This window comes from Magnusiomyces paraingens (genome assembly GCF_902498895.1).
Source record: "Magnusiomyces paraingens strain CBS 517.90 genome assembly, contig: contig4, whole genome shotgun sequence".
Classification (NCBI taxonomy): Eukaryota; Fungi; Ascomycota; class Dipodascomycetes; order Dipodascales; family Dipodascaceae; genus Magnusiomyces; species Magnusiomyces paraingens.
This window is the reverse complement of record NW_022474070.1, coordinates 464553-480638: the sequence shown is the minus strand read 5'-3', so window position 1 is coordinate 480638 and position 16086 is coordinate 464553. Positions and strand designations below refer to the sequence as shown.

General features: G+C 41.7%; 6 protein-coding genes across 6 annotated transcripts; 3 read left to right on the top strand and 3 right to left on the bottom strand.

The window, feature by feature from the left end:
• Window positions 1–531: 531 nt before the first annotated feature.
• SAPINGB_P004944 (uncharacterized protein) lies at window positions 532–1434 on the top strand (the record flags this gene model as incomplete). Its single annotated transcript, XM_031999659.1, has 1 exon — window positions 532–1434. The coding sequence occupies one exon, from the start codon at window positions 532–534 to the stop codon at window positions 1432–1434; it is 903 nt and encodes a 300-aa protein (XP_031855550.1).
• A 1503-nt stretch (window positions 1435–2937) lies between these two features.
• Window positions 2938–6087, top strand: SAPINGB_P004943 (uncharacterized protein; the record flags this gene model as incomplete). The annotated part of the gene is made up of 1 exon (XM_031999658.1): window positions 2938–6087. The coding sequence occupies one exon, from the start codon at window positions 2938–2940 to the stop codon at window positions 6085–6087; it is 3150 nt and encodes a 1049-aa protein (XP_031855549.1).
• Window positions 6088–6331: 244 nt separating this feature from the next.
• SAPINGB_P004942 (uncharacterized protein) lies at window positions 6332–6733 on the top strand (the record flags this gene model as incomplete). Its single annotated transcript, XM_031999657.1, has 2 exons — window positions 6332–6462; window positions 6574–6733. The coding sequence occupies 2 exons, from the start codon at window positions 6332–6334 to the stop codon at window positions 6731–6733; spliced, it is 291 nt and encodes a 96-aa protein (XP_031855548.1).
• A 51-nt stretch (window positions 6734–6784) lies between these two features.
• SAPINGB_P004941 (uncharacterized protein) lies at window positions 6785–11605 on the bottom strand (the record flags this gene model as incomplete). Its single annotated transcript, XM_031999656.1, has 3 exons — window positions 6785–8424; window positions 8523–8589; window positions 8645–11605. 3 exons carry the CDS (start codon window positions 11603–11605, stop codon window positions 6785–6787), a joined length of 4668 nt encoding a protein of 1555 aa, XP_031855547.1.
• Window positions 11606–12286: 681 nt separating this feature from the next.
• Window positions 12287–14239, bottom strand: SAPINGB_P004940 (uncharacterized protein; the record flags this gene model as incomplete). The annotated part of the gene is made up of 3 exons (XM_031999655.1): window positions 12287–13034; window positions 13106–13226; window positions 13330–14239. 3 exons carry the CDS (start codon window positions 14237–14239, stop codon window positions 12287–12289), a joined length of 1779 nt encoding a protein of 592 aa, XP_031855546.1.
• Window positions 14240–14680: 441 nt separating this feature from the next.
• Window positions 14681–15990, bottom strand: SAPINGB_P004939 (uncharacterized protein; the record flags this gene model as incomplete). Its single annotated transcript, XM_031999654.1, has 2 exons — window positions 14681–15862; window positions 15952–15990. 2 exons carry the CDS (start codon window positions 15988–15990, stop codon window positions 14681–14683), a joined length of 1221 nt encoding a protein of 406 aa, XP_031855545.1.
• Between the last annotated feature and the right edge of the window lie 96 nt (window positions 15991–16086).

The following is a 16086-nucleotide window of genomic DNA, read 5'->3' as shown; positions in this document are numbered from 1 at the left end:
AACTTTTATCTTAAATCAATTCAATTGATTACACTAAAAGTTTTTTTTTTGTTATCAATGGATGAGATTTATTCTCTCTACTTTTCATCAAAGCCCACCGGGATTTCATATCGGAGAGAAAAAAAAAACAAAAGCAACTGTTTTTAAACTTCAATTTGATGAATTGAGTACTGGGGAAAGGTATTTTTTTATGTGTGTGTGTGTAGACAAAAAACTGGTGATTGGTTTTGTATGCAACGGCTTTGGCTTGAAAAAAAAAAAAAATTCTTTTATCAAAGAATCACGTGAAAATAATACGGCTAAATGTCTTACATAATCTTTTATAGTTAAATAATTAGCTTACCTCATCTTTACAAATTTTTTTTTTAAAATTTTTTTTTTTTTCAAACCATTAAAAGTTTTTTTTTTTTTTTTTTCCATCAGCATCAACTTTTGAAGAATCCACTTCTCACTTCTCTTTTCTTTTCCTAACTACCACCATCACCACCACCACTAACAGCATTCAAATCTCTCTCAATATTCAAATATAAAATGGTTGCTCCAACTGCAAAACTGAAAACTGAAACCTCCCAGGAACTCTCTTCCTCAGTGGCCACTCCTTCCATAATAGCTCCCAGTAAGCCTGATCAGAACGATGATGAGGTTCTGATAGAAGCTGGAAGCGTGCCAGTAAAACCAACTCAAAAGGACGATGAAGAATCAGAAAAACCCTCACAAAATGGTGATGATAACGACGAAGATGACATTATGATCTCAGCAGATGATACCAACATTAATACCACCACTTCCTCCTCTTCAACTAGCATAAATAATACCACTTCCGGTGTCACCCTGGACCAAGATGGCCGACCAAAGTTCTCCTCAGTTGAAAACTCAGGAGAAAGAGTCAAGTTCGATCAACGCAACGTGCGTGTCCCTCCCCACCGTCTAACTCCACTCAAAGAGACTTGGGTCAAGATCTACGAGCCTCTGGTCAACCACCTTAAGCTACAAGTGCGTATGGATTTGCGCAAAAAGGAGGTCCAGATTCGCACATGCAAAAAAACTACTGACCCTGGTGCCGTTCAAAAGGGTGAAGATTTCCTGCGCGCTTTTATGATTGGATTTGACATTGATGATGCCGTTGCTCTTCTTCGTCTCAATGATCTTTATACTGAAACTTTTGAAGTCAAAGATGTAAAGACTCTTACTGGTGATCATTTGTCCCGTGCAATCGGCCGTATTGCTGGTAAAGATGGTAAGACAAAATATGCAATTGAAAACGCTACTCGCACGCGTATTGTGCTTGCAAACTCAAAGATCCATATTCTCGGCGGCTTTGAAAATGTTAAGATTGCAAGAGAAACCGTGGTTTCCCTTATTCTTGGTGCTCCTCCTGGAAAGATTTACGGCAACCTTCGCATCATTTCTTCCAGACTTAAGGAGAGATATTAAAGAACAAGTAAATCCATGCTATTGCTATTGGGAATTAAGGAATTTTTTTTTTTTTGAGAATATCTTAGATAAAGTTAATTGATTAATTAAATGGGAGTTTGTAAAAATACAAAAAAAATAGAAGAATGTTTTGTTTAATTTGAAAAAAAAAAAAAAAAAATTGAGGCTGAGTTGGTAGTAAATATCAATCAAGTAAAGGTGATCATGAGACTATGGGCCATTTAGTTATGATATCTTTAGATTATTCTAACCTTGAAAATATTTAAAAAAATTTAAAATCAGAGGAATGAAAGACATCAATTCAACCACTGGCAAAGTCAATGCAGATTTTGTTTTAATTTTGGTCAATGTAATTGAGGGTATTTTCTTGGTCGATACACAAAGCTACAAACTATACTACCCAAAAGCTTATGAAAAAAAAAAAAAAAAAAGGCAACAACATTTTGAAAAATATATTTATATAGTAGTTGTGGGAAATGTTATTGAGATGGATAAAACAACTTCAGGCTTTGAAGAAAGTTTTTTGAAACTGACTTGGAAATCCCACCTTATTAAAGTTCCATTTTTAATTGGGATTTATAGACTACTGATGACTGTTAATGACTGCTAGTGGATTTTGGTGATTGCTGATGACTGTTAATGATTGCTGGTGACTACTGATGATTGTTGATGATTGCTGGTGATTGCTGCTAAAATATAATTATATGTTAGAAAATAGCATGAACTTTCTCAAAATGTAAAAGGGAAAAAATGTTGATCTCAATGTAGATCTAGAAATAAAAAATAAAAAATAAAAATAAGGATAAATAAGAATTTGTAATCATTAGTCAGAAAGTAAATTTAAACTATTCTAAAATGTGAATGAGAAAGAAAGAAAGAAAGAAAATAAGAAGTAGATTATGTAGATCTCTACATAGCCTTCCATGTATATCTTTATGTAGATCAAAAAGAAAAATAATAAAAAATGTAAAATTTATATAAAATTGATGTTGATTTACATCTTAGAAGTCTTAGACATATATGTAGTAGTAATAGTAGTATAGTAGTATAGTAGTATATAGAATAATCTAATCTAAAGCCAAACTTCCTACCAAAGTTGTGAACTCTCAACTTCAGGTCACGTGGTACTTCTCTGACCCATTTTGAGCCCTTCACCACCGGTTTTTTTTTTTATGTTTTTGTTAATGCCGCCTACAACAATTCTAACCAGCCGCCACCACTCTTGAGGATCATCACATCCTCAATTTGACTCTTTTTTTTTTTTTTTTTTTTTTCAACTTCCCTTATTAATTATTAGGATTATAATCCTTTATATTTCATTTCATTAATTTAATATAAAGTTTTATGCCCCTTTTTTGGCCGTCTATTAGACTGTTACATAGATCTTGTCTAGAGCCTGTTGCGCGCCTCCCAAACATTCCCTATATAAATACAACCTCTCATCCTTTTTATTCTACCCTTTTTTCTACCATTCATTCCTATCACTTAAAAACTCCTATAAACATGTCTTCCTCTCACCCTTTAAAGCTTATCCAAGACATTAAGCTTACTTATTCGCCCTCCCGTGTCTTTGTATGGCGCTCGGAACGCACCGGCCTCCAGTCGGTTCTTATCCAGCAAAGCAGTACCATGGTCCGTGGCCACTTTGCAGTTGGTTCTGAGATTCACAATGACAGCGGATGCCCCCATACTCTTGAACACTTGGTCTTTATGGGCTCCAAGAAGTATCCCTACAAGGGTCTGCTTGACATTTTGGGCAACAAGATGATGTCTGAAACAAATGCTTGGACTGCCGTCGACCAAACTGTTTACACAATCTCCACAGTAGGCTGGGAAGCCTTTAGTGTCTTGCTCCCTGTTTACATTGACCACATTATAAACCCAACCATTACTGATAGTGCTTGCACTACAGAAGTTTATTATCTTGATGGTAATGGCGAAGACCGCGGCGTAGTATTTTCCGAAATGCAAGGCATTGAGAACACTGCTTCATCCATTGAAGAGCTTGAAACTCAAAAACTCTTGTTCGGTTCCAAGAGTGCATTTTCCAGTGAAACTGGTGGTCTCATGGCTGCCCTTCGTGTCCTTTCACATGACCAGATTCGCCAATTCCACAAGGACATTTACCGCCCAGATAACCTCTCCATCATTGTTTCTGGCGACATTGATCCAAAAGAATTTGCTGCTGTTGTCCAAGCTATTGACGACTCGATGCCTGCTCTTGACAAGTCTCATCCTCATCCTAGACCCTTTGTCGATACTGAACCTTCAAGCTACCCTAGCAAGAAGGTTGTCAAAACTGTCGAGTTCCCGGAAACTGATGAAACTTTTGGTGAAATTTCCATCTCTTGGATTGGCCCCAAAGTTCATGAAACTATTGAAAGCACAGCTATTGACATCATTCTCAAATATCTTACCTTGGAAGGAATCGGTATTCTTTGCAAAGAGATTGTCGACATTCCTGATCCTCTTGCCACAGACGTTTATTTTGATGAAACCTATTATCTTAACCAGCAAATCAACATTTCTCTTTCTAACGTTGCAACTGAAAACCTCCAGCTAGTTTTTGAAAAAGCTGAAGCCATTATTGCCAAAGTGGTGACTGACGAAAAGTACTTTGACTTGAAGCATGTACAAGAACTTGTGGAACGCACAAAGTACAAGGATATTAAGGCGTCTGAACTTAGCTCAAGCGAACTTGTTGATACTACCATTGTGGCCTTTTTGTATGGTAGCCTCGACGGCAAGTCACTACGCCAGTGGATCATTGACGTGAAAGACTACGACGTGCTCTTGGAATGGACTGCTGAGCAATGGAAAGCTGTCGTCAAAAAGTATCTGGTTGACAACCCACTAGTTGCCGTGTTAGCCAAACCCTCAAAGGTTCTCTCCAAGAGCATCAAGAAGGAAACAGCCAACAGAATTGCTGCAAATAAAGAAAAGTATGGCCCCGACGGCCTTGCAGCTCTGCAAGCAAAAGCTGATGCCGCCCAAGCCGAAAACAATAAGCCTGTACCGGAATCGGTCTTGAAGCAGTTTAAAGCCCCTGACTTGACAAAGATCAAGTTTATTGATACCACTATGGCCAAGGCTGGCACGGCACTCAAGGATGAAGAGCAATTCCCAAGCAAGGTCCAGACTATTGTTTCCAAAAATACCCCCAAGGAGGATCATTTCCCCCTTTATGTCACGTTTGAAGACTATGAAAGTCAGTTTGTCACTCTTAACATTTATTTATCTACGCGTGAGGTTGACACAGAGCTGCTGCCGTACGTTCAAGTGTTTTTCACTGAGTTGTTCACCCTTCCCATCTTGTTGGAAGATGGCGTGACACACCTCTCCTTAGAAGATACTATCCGTCAGCTCAAGTCGGATACTCTCAAGGCTTCTGCAAGTCTTGGTAGCGGTAGTAATGGCTTTGAAGACTTGTTTTGCGTTTCCATTCAAGCTCGCGCAGACAAATATGCAGACGCAGTCAAGTGGGCTCACCGTGCACTCTCTCTCACGCAGTTTACTGACGACCGTATTTCCGTTCTTTTGGATAAACACATTAATCGTCTTGCAGAGTATAAGCGATACGGTAGCTATGCACTAAACTCGTCTGTTGAGACCACTATGCACACGCCTCGATCCATGCGCTATGCAAGCGACTTGCTAATTACCGAGGAGCGTTTCAAGAAGCTGCAGGAGGACCACATTCCAGGTGAGGTGATTCGCAAGGATTTGGAGAAGATTCGCTCGCAACTTGTTGCCCCTCACAATATGCGCATTTTCATTTCTGGCCAAGTATCTAACCTCAAGGATCCTGTAAAGACTTTAGAAAAGTTTTTGGATGTGTCTAGTGCCAAAAAGGATGTTGCCCCACTCACTGCTGTTCCTTCTGATTCTGATACTTGCGCATACAAGGGCAAGGACATTGCCAAGCTTGCTAAAATCACCTCCATGCCTTCTACTGAATCGTCATACGCAACTGTTGTTTGTCCCGGTATAAATGGATTTAAGCATGAAGACCTTCCTGCTTTGTACACTGCTGTTGAATACTTGAATGCTGTTGAGGGTCCTATTTGGCGAGGCGTTCGCGGTGCCGGCTATGCATATGGCGCTAATATTTCGGCTCTCCCAGAAGTTGGTCATATTCACTTGCAAGTGTACCGCGGTGCCGATACTCCCAAGGCTGTTCAAACTTGCAAGAAGCTTGTTTCTGACTTTGTGACTGGGGAAACTCCTCTTGAATCTTTGCATTTGGAGGGTGCCAAAAACATGGTTGCCCACAATTTTGCCTCATCGCGTCAAAACTCGAGCTCTGCGGCTCTGCTCAGCTATATAGATTACACTTTCAAGGGTCTTGTACGCAATAACCCACAAGAAGTGCTGAAGAAGGTGGCTCATGAAGTGACTGCTGAAAAGGTACGCGAGGTCATGGAGAAGTACTTTTTGCCGCTATTTGACCCCAAAACTTCAATGGTGTTTGTTGCATGCCACTCGTCAATGACTGACGACGTTCTTAAGAAGTTTGAGGCCGATGGCTATGAGGTTTCTGTCAAAACGCTTGCCACGTCAACAAGTTTGGCCCCATATGGTTCTGATCAATCTGGTTCTGAGGATGAGGATAAGGAAGAAGAAGAAGACGAAGAAGAATCTGATGAGGAATAAAGAAGAAGAAGTAGTAGTACTTAACCTTGACGGTTGCAACAGGTTATTAGAGAGTATATTTGCAGTTACTTTGTATTTTGTAAAAACCATTATATAAATTACAGTCAACTTTAAAACATTATGTAATCATTTTAATTTTAAATTATTAATTTAATAAGAAAATAGTAAAACCACCTTTTTTTTTTTTTTTTTTTTTTTTTAGATTTTAGGATTTATTTCTACCATACCTCCTCCTCTACCCATCATGTATCGTCGAAACTTTGCAAAAGCTGCAGAGCCACTGACGGCTGAGCAGCTCGAGAAGCAAATTGAAGAAAAAACAGCTTTGCTGAAAGGTCTTCAGGACGAGTATGCTGATATTACTAAGGATTTAACGTGAGTAGAATCTTTTATCAAACCTGAAATTCCTTTTCTTCTTCTTCTTCTCTAATCACTTTTCTAACCACTTGATTTTTTATTTTTTATTTTTTATTTTTTTTACTTTAGCGAGGATCCTAAAAAGATTGTAGACCGTCACATTGCGGCCCTGAAAAAGTATAATGAAATCAAAGACGTGGCACTAGGATTTGCGTCCAAAATTGCGGACCAAAAACGACAAACTATTGCCGAAGTGCTTCAGGAAATGGGAGCAAATGTAACTCAGTAGAAAAAAAAATCAAAAAAAAAATTAAAAAAAAAATTAAAATACACACTTTTTCTAAATTCCTCGCCGCTGCACCTGCACCAGCTCATAAAACTTGCCACGGCGTGCCATCAAATCAGCCCGTAACCCTTGCTCTACCACTCGTCCCTTCTCCATTACAATAACACGGTCTGCACCTGCTACCATGGCTGTACGCGAGGCCACCACTAAAGTTGTACGTCCTCGCGCCGCACTTTCAACTGCACGCCGCACGGCCTCAATTTCATCAACAGCCATCGCCGTTTGACCATATGCCGCCAACACATCGTCCACAAGAAGAACGGTGGGTTCACGTAGAATTGCGCGTGCAAGGGCAATCCGGATCTTCTGACTTGCCCGGTAAACAACGCCTCCTCTAGTATTGTAGCCTTCAGGAAGACTGGCAATAAAATCATGGATCTGGGCCGTTTTGCAAGCCCGTACCAAAACACACTCATCCAATACCTCATCTCCCCACCCAAGCATAATATTCTCACGAACACTCAATCCGTCAACAAATGTGGCTTGTGCATTCACATACCCAATCGCTTGCCGGTAGCTCGCAAGGTTTAACAGCTTAATGTCAATTCCGTCCATGTAGATGTGGCCGCGCTGCGGCACGTAGAATAACTCAATGAGCTCAAGGATCGCCGGTTTGTCGCAGGATCCCTCGTGCCCTACAATTCCAACTAGTTCCCTGGCCTCTGTTTTAAAGTTGACATTCTGCAACACTGTATATTCTGGCTGGAATGCGTACCGGAACTGAACGTTACGGAACTCGATTTCTCCTTGTACAATGTCATCTTCTGACACACCATACGTTCGTCTCCCTCCAGGCTCTTGGCTTTTTGTGATGATCAAACCATCAGTCGAACACTCATCCATTTCTGGGATTGTTACAAGTAGACGTGAGATGCTGGCAGTAGCTTCCTGAGCCAAATTGGTTTCGGAGCCAAAACTGAAGATGGTTTGCACGGCCTGTGCGCTAATGACAAGTGAAATGAATGACACGTAAAACTGATAAATGGAAATCTTATTTACAAGAAGTAGCTTGCTTCCGTGCCACATTTGAAGACCAAGACATAGTGGTGTAGTGCCTTGTGAAACAGCATACAAAATTGCAGTCAGCATGCTCCACCCTTGGTGCCTGTGCATTTTGTTATTAATCTCTGTATCATAGTACTCAATAACTTCACGTTCACGGCACAATGCTGCCACTTCCCGTACCGAAGACACCATCTCAGAAGCATAATTTGCTGAAGATTCATATGCTCCTTTAGCTTTGCTTTGAAACTTTGTGTAAATGTGGTGACGCAGGTAGTTACTTGCAATCATGATGGGGACAAGACAAACTGCCACCAAACCCAACCTCCAATCTGCAGCAAGAACAATAAAGATGGAAACGTAGATGGCTACGGAGGAGTCCTGGATAACCCCAAGAGCCTGACCAGTTATATTTTTGAGTCTACTTGCTTCGTCGAGCAACATGAGGGTGAGTGACTCGCTGCCTGCACGATCGCTGTCAAAAAACTCAATATCCATGCGCAAAACGTGTCTGAAAATGGTGTAGCGCAGCTTGCGCACAAGCTTATCACCTGCGCGGCCCATGAAAAAAAAAGCAAGAAGTATGAAAATAGCTGGATACCGGCCAAAATAACCACGTACCCGGAGTACGACTTGAGTTCCCGTTTAGTTTGAATAAAATCGCTTTCTGGGGAAATGATGGTTTCCATGCACCGCGCAAAAAAAACAGAAATCGTGGGGTAAGACACACCACAGATAGTCGCAGCCATGGCTCCAATAAACAAATCCAGGTGGGCTTCCTTGTTAATTCGAATGAGCTAATAATAAAACGTTAGTAAAAAAAGCTTTTAAAAATATTAAGAGTATACTCACCATTCCAACTAGAGACACAAGAGACATCTCCTGAGTACAGGTTGCAGATTCTTCGTATTGTTTCTCAGACTTGGTCGTGCTATTTTTCAAAGTTTCTTGTGATGGCGGCGAAGGTATTTGAGCGTGCCTTATTTCGTACTGGAGATTCGATGCATTGCTTCTTGAAGAAGTCACAGATCTTTCAGCCGATTGTCGCTCACGGTTAAACATGAGCACGGGCTCATTGCATCGGTAATTAAGGTAAGCTTCATCAAGCCGCTCATTAGTAACAAACTTTGCGTACCACTGGTTGTTGGCCATAAGCTCTGCGTGCGTTCCCTGCTCGGCTATGCGGCCATCCAAAATAACAACCACCCGATCAGCCCGCAGAATTGTAGACAATTTGCTAGAAACCATCAGGCTTGTGAATTGGCGTGAGTTCCGTGAAAGCCACTTGCCAATAAACTCTTCGCTGCGCTCTGTCAACGCGGAAAGGGCTTCATCCATGAGCAGAATCTTGGGTTGTGAAATAACAACACGAGCAAGTGCAATTCTTTGGCGTTGCCCAGTTGTAAGATTACATCCACGATCTCCAACTTGGAAATCAAGTCCAGAGTCTAAAGCAAGGATAAACCCCCAAGCATTGACTTCGCAACAAGCACGTTTGACCATTTCTGTTTTTGTTTTACGGTCACGGTGTTCGTGGCGCGTGCCATTGAGGCCCTGAACAATGTTTTCATAAATGGTACCGCTAAATAGTAAAGCTTCTTGCGTCACAATAGCAATCTGCTGACGCAACGAGTGTACCTTTATGTCCTTAATATCTATATCGTCTATCAAAATTGATCCAAAAACTGGTTCATAATACCGTTCAAGGAGACTTAATAGAGCAGATTTTCCTGAGCCTGGAGGGCCAACAAGAGCCACTGTTTCTCCAGCATTAATGACAAGATTAATATCGTCAAGAACTATTTTTGAAGGTGATGTTGGGTAGCGTAATCGAACATCGCGAAACTCAATGCGGCCATTGAAATCATAGAGAGTTTCCCCAGAGTCTGAAAATGGGTTAATTACAGATTCGCGGTCAATTGTTTCAAAAATACTGCGTGCGGCGTCATTCCCCACACGAAATGAATGTACCACGGGGAGCAAACTGCTAAGTGAGAACCCAGCAATCATGAGCGAAATTATAGCAGTAAGTAGATCGCCTACATTAATATTATCATTCTCAACCTCATTAAAACCTTTCCAAAAAGCCAATGCATAAGCAGAGAAAATGACAAACCACATAAACCCAATTATAAAAGCATAGAGACAGATCTGAGATTCAGATGGATGTGAGGCTCTCATTAAGTGATTATAAAACCTTTGGGCGTGGAAATTAGAAGTCCCCAAAGCAGTTGTTGTATGAATTGAAGTGATAGTTTCTGAAACCACGTTTCTACCCTCTGATAGTTCAAGGTTGATGCTATTTTCGCGGGCGCGGATATACGTCATTCCAATAAGATATACTATTAAAATAGAACTGAGTAGCGCAACAACCGTTATTGAAATACTCCATGAGGCTGTAAACCCAATGATTGTAGATGACATAAACGCGGCAATGTTTGTAACGGCAAGACCGGAGTTTTCTGAAATGTCTTCCTGGATTAGCTGGATATCTGAGTGAAATCTGCGCGCGATTTCAGCATGACCCAGATAATCAAAGTATGCAATGTTTTGCTGAAACACGGCTCGCAGAAAATGTTTGCGGATCCGTGACGTGAGTACCTCTCCACGGTTGAGCAAAATATAAAACGCAGCATACGAAAACACGCCAATAGATGTCCCAATGTAAACATACTGGAGCGTCACACGACGCAAGGTGGCCTCGTACTCGTCGGCCTTAATTTCATTATTTATAAATTGGCAAAAGGCATTTGTGACGGTGCCTGCAAAGTAATTTGTGAGAGGCAGAGCCGCACCTGCCACAGCCTGTGCAGTGTAAGCCAAACACAAAATGATCCAGTCCTTGACTGTTGCATACCTAAACACTGTCAATGCGCCCACGGGAGTTTTTGGCGTACTAATTTGCCGATACAGCGTGAGCAATTCTGCGCGGGGGATATCTGGATGGCTGGTGGCCCCTGTTGTCAAATCTGTGTCTTCATCAGGATCACTCATGACACTTGCAGAGCTGAATGCGCGACGATGACTCTGGCGCACACCACGGCTTCGGCTTCGAGACATGCGCACACCTGACGTACTTGTGCTTCCGGAAGTACCGCTGCGACGCATGCGTGTAGAACTGTGCCGTGACACTCTTGTGCTGGTCCCTGGCTCGGTGTCTACTTCAATTTCAAAGCAATGGATTTGAACATTGTCATCACTTCTAGGTTTTGGAGGAGTCTGAATTTGCACAGATGGAGATTGGGATGGGAAAACAAAAGAATTTGTTTCTGCATACTCGGGTCCAGTAGTAGAATCAAGAGTACTTCTGTGAATCATAATTGAGGGGATGGGACCGTGGTCATGAGGCTGGGATGTTTGAAGTTCAGGCCGGTCAATTTGGTCCTGGTACATTTGCAAAAGATCGACAGGTCGATTTGATGACGATCCCACAATGGCACTCACTGGTCTTGAATGGGAGTTGTAATAAGTTGCGTTTTTGTCGCTGAGGAGGGTACTGCTAAGGCTTCTTGAGAATCGGCGGCGTTCAGAGGGCGCTCTGCTTGGGGACAGACCACTCAAGGATGAAGGTGGTGTGCCATCGGGATTGGGATTCTGTGAGCTGGGCATGGTGCCTGAAACATTGAAGCTGGCTGCTGAGAGTGGAGTTGCTGCGGAATTATGGGACGGAGATAGAAAACCTAAGAAACTGTTGCGAGAAGAAGGTTCCAGGGGGAGAGAGTTTGAAGATTGAGGGGTATCTGCAAACGAATTGTTAGAGAGATGAGAGAAGGATTTATTTTCATTCAGAGAGTTTTCAAAATCGGGTGCCATGGTCGGACCGGGACGTATATATACGAATTTTTTTTAGTGCAATCTTGATAAATTCAAGGTTATTTACAGGAGAGAGAAATATGTGCTTTTTTTTTAATCAAAGATCAACAGCTTGAATGATATAATTAGACAAGAATGCGGGAAACTGGACAAAATAGAAATGAAAAAAAAGATCAAAAGTTGTTTGGTATTTTTGGTACAAGTGTTTTCAAAAAAAAAAAAAAAAAAAAAAAAAAAGAACAGACAGGTTTCAAGATTTAATTTCGTCATTTTACGTTAATAATTAAAAAAAAAATAAAAGGACAAGAAACTCAAACATCATGCAAAATAAGTTTCTCTCAGATCGTTTGATTATTATAAATTTTAAAACCAGGTTATCGCGTTTTTTCCCCTCCAATAATTAACTTTAGATTACGCTAATCTGTTTAGCTTTTTTTTATATATATATATATATATATTTATTCTTCTTCTAGATGGGTTCATTAAAGTAAGAAAAAGGGTAACGGCAACGGTAACAAGTTTTATTCTGGTCCAAATAGGCTCTTTGCCTTAAAATGGTATTTTTAATAAATTTTTAATACAAAGACAAAAAAAAAAAAATTCAACAAAAAAGGGAGGGAAAAAAAAAGAAAAGAAACTTCATTACTATTGAAAGAAAGAAAGAAAAAAACACAAAAACAGTTAAAGAGGGGCGTAGAGAATCTGGGTGACATATTTGCGGGAGTATCTGGAGATGCTTGCAACAGCCAGAACATTATGTTTGATGGAGGTTGTGGCCAGATGATTGAGCACAACATGGTTGGGAATGGGCAGGACGGAATTATTGTCCTTTTCATTTGAGTTTGAGTTTAGAATGACGCTTTCCAGATGCGGCGGAAGCTGCGGCGGTGTGACAAAGTCCGATGACACAAACTGTTCCATGGCCTCAGGGTCTGTAAAAACAGCAGGGATTTCGCTCGTAAATTTGTATACAGGATCGGCTGGAAGTTCTTCTTGGAACCGTTCGTAGCCACCACCATTGAGCAGCTCATCATCCTTAGACATGTCATAATCAGCAACTTTTTCAGCAGTCGTTGCTCGTTGTAGTGTAGCGCGTGGGGGTTGTTGTTCTTCAGGGTAGCTTTGGTATTCTAGATAAGCATCGTGGCTAGTGACACGATGTATAGGCTCCATGCTTTCATCAGCTTGTTGGTTGCCATAATCAGGGTATTGTTGGCCTTGTGCCAGAGCTTGTTGTGGAGGCTGCAGTGGTTGTAGTTGCTGAGAAGTGACAAGTTCCGTGGGAACTTCAATGTAATTGACAAGATTTCCCATGGAATCTGTAGCAGAGGGTAGGTAGTCTGAGCACCGCAGTTCATTGTCAACGACAAAGCGCATACGATGAGTGCCATTGGGGAGTTTGAGCACGATAGAAAATGTATTGTCAGGTCTAAAAAAAAAAGAAGGGTTAGAAATAAGAAATAATGGATGGGCATAAATATATCCATTTTATATACATACTGTCGGTTTAGTTTAATCATTTTACGCCAGCCCGTAAAAGAACCAGTCACGTAGACTTTATTACCACCTTGTTGCCAGGTAATTACGGTATCATATTTGTCTTCGGCCAAGCGGTTACGAGCTAGACAAAAAAGTTAGTATTCAAGGGGATGGAATGAGGGGGGAGAAAAAAAAACAAGACCAATAGTGGGTCAGTCTAGTAGGGGGAAAAGAAAATTACTTACCCACAGAGTCATCGCCCAACTGGATTTCGTCGCCAGAGCCTGCTCGCGACAGGGGTTTTCCGACGGGCTCGCCAGTGGCAATGTTAAGTTTGTTAAAGTCCATATCCTCATCAATCTCAGGCTCGTTTTCAGCGTCGAGTAGAAGAGTGGATTTACGGCGTACAGGAGCAGGCCGTGGGTGGTGTCCATCAGGAGTCGCTGCCGCAGCAGTAGCATCCGCAGCAGGAGTGAGGCCATTCATGGTGGTTCTATGGGAAAAGTTTGAAGGGGTATTGGTGGGGGTGATGGTGGTGGTGGTATTGTTGTTGTTTTTGTTGTTGGATGAAGATGAAGATGTGGTGGTCGTCGTCGTGGCGGTTGTGTGAGAGGAGGTGGCAGCATCAGTGGTGGTGGTTGCAGCACCAGAAAGTTTGGATGGTGGTGGTGGTGGTGCAGGAAAGGTGTCCAGGGTTTGGGTTTCCGTGGGTGAGTAAAGATTTTGGTGGTGGTTGTGGTGGTGGTGATGCTGCAGCTCATCTTCAGGGTGTAACGGCCGCACAGCGACACCGGTCGCCGGTTTCGACTTTGGAGACGTTTCAGGTGAACCGCCCGTTCCTCCTGTAGCAGACGAGAAAGAAGTATCATGAGAATCCATATGAGCATTGGCCAATGCATGTTCAAGGTGCTCGACATCGGAGGAAGCATGTACAGCAGCAGCAGCAGCAGCAGTAGTAGTAGTAGTAGTAGTAGTACTGGAGGACGTTGTTGGAGTGGTTGCTGCTGTGGTACCCGGGCCCGAAGAAGTTTCCAGAGAAGCCGGAGAAACTGGAGACGCGGGGCTTTTTGATGGGGATCTATGACTCGCCGAGTGACTATGGCTTAGACCGAGGTGACTACCCGGGACGCCATCTTGCGACGAAGAGTTGCCCATTGTGAAAAGATTTACAGAGTCAAGAAGTAGGCTTTGTTTTTTTTTTGGGTTTGGATGGTAAAGAATGGGGGAGGGAAGGAAAAAAAAAAAAAAAAAAAAAAAAAAGTTTGTGTGTGTTTGTTTGAATGTGTGGGTTTTTTATAAATTTTTTAGTATATATATATATATACTATATATATATATATATTTTTTTTTTTTTTGAATTTTTAATAAAGACTAAACTAAAATACACGTTTAGAAACATCATCTCTTCCCCCCCCTCAAAATATAAATAAAAAAAAATAAATTATATAATAATAAAAAAAAAAGTTTCAAAATGGAAAAACAATTAAAAGACTTTTTTTTTTTTATACAAAAGAGATTCATGAAAAGGAGAAGAATTATATATATAAATCAAATATTTACAGAGAAAAAACACACACACATACAAAGAAAACGTTTCTAACCACGAAGAACTTCGCCCTTCTTGACAGTCTTGCCCTTGAACTTGTCAGAAACAGATGGAGCGCGCTTCTTGATAAAAACCTTTTCATTAGCAGCAAGACGATCAGCTTCAGCACGGACCTTGGCTTCTTGTTCTTGCTCACGAGCCATCTTCTCTGCACGATCCTTAGCCTTCTGGAAAGTTTGCTTGATCTGATCAAGAGCAGACATATTCTCAGTGGTAGGATCAAGCTTGGGGTGGACAATAGGATGCAGACCAAGGAACTTACGGGCTGTAGGAGATTTCAAAAGAAGAGTCTGGCCAACAGAAAGAACTGAGTTGGTGGCAAAGTATAAACAAGTGGCAGCAGGAACGCCCATGGTCATAGGAACAGCAATAAAGGGCATGTAGGTGAAAATCTTCTTCATACCAGGGGACATGGGTGAAGCACCAGTCTCACCACCCATCTTGATGGTAGCAGCATAAACAACAGCAGTGATGACTTGCAGACCAAGGTAAGGATCAGCAGCAGTCAAATCAGGGAACCAATATAAACCTTGATCCATCATACCGTAAACCTTAGCAGCACACATGCGATTGAGACCAGAGAAAATACCAATAAAGAAGGGAATACTAAACATGGGCATCATAAGGTAAAGAGTCTTAACACCGGAATCCTGCATAAGCTTACGACGCTTAATAAGAAGACGCTGGCCCTCAAGAGGGTCTTCAACCTTCATATAGTCCTGGGTAATCTTGTTGAGCTCAGGCTTGAGCATTGTCATGCGCGCCGAGTGATCTGACGATTTGATGTAAAGAGGAAGTAGCAGAGTACGCATGGCCACAGTCACGCACATAATAGAGGCCCACCATGGCAGTCCCGAGTAAACGTGCATGATTTCGAAAATGTGCTGGAAAAAGTCTGGGGGCCAGAACCAAGATTGGGCCAAGCCAAGTGATTGGAAATAACCGATCTGGTTGGGAGCAACCACAGCGGCAGCTTGAATAGCATCTGAGACGCTGGCAGCAGCCTCTACAGCTTTTTCTGCGGAAATCTGACCAATTTCGGACTTGATTTCAATGGCAGGAGAGGCAGCAGCAACAGCAGCAGCAGCAGTGCCGGTCGAATTATAGCGGACAGGCCCGCGGGAAAGCAGCAGGCTAGTTTGTGCAGGTGCAAGAGATCTAAGGACTGGGGTCTAAACAAAAAAAAAAAAGTTAGCTTCTATATATATATATATATATGAACCAGCAACTTTTAAAAGAAACCAAAAACAAAAGAACATACGCGCAACCCAAGGCCCATTCGCAAAGATCGGCCGAGCATTGTTAGTGATTTTTTGGTTGATTTTTTGGAGAAAGAAGAGAGGAAAAAAAAGATTTCGCCAGTCAACCAGAAGTTTTGAATTTTCCAAAAAAAAAA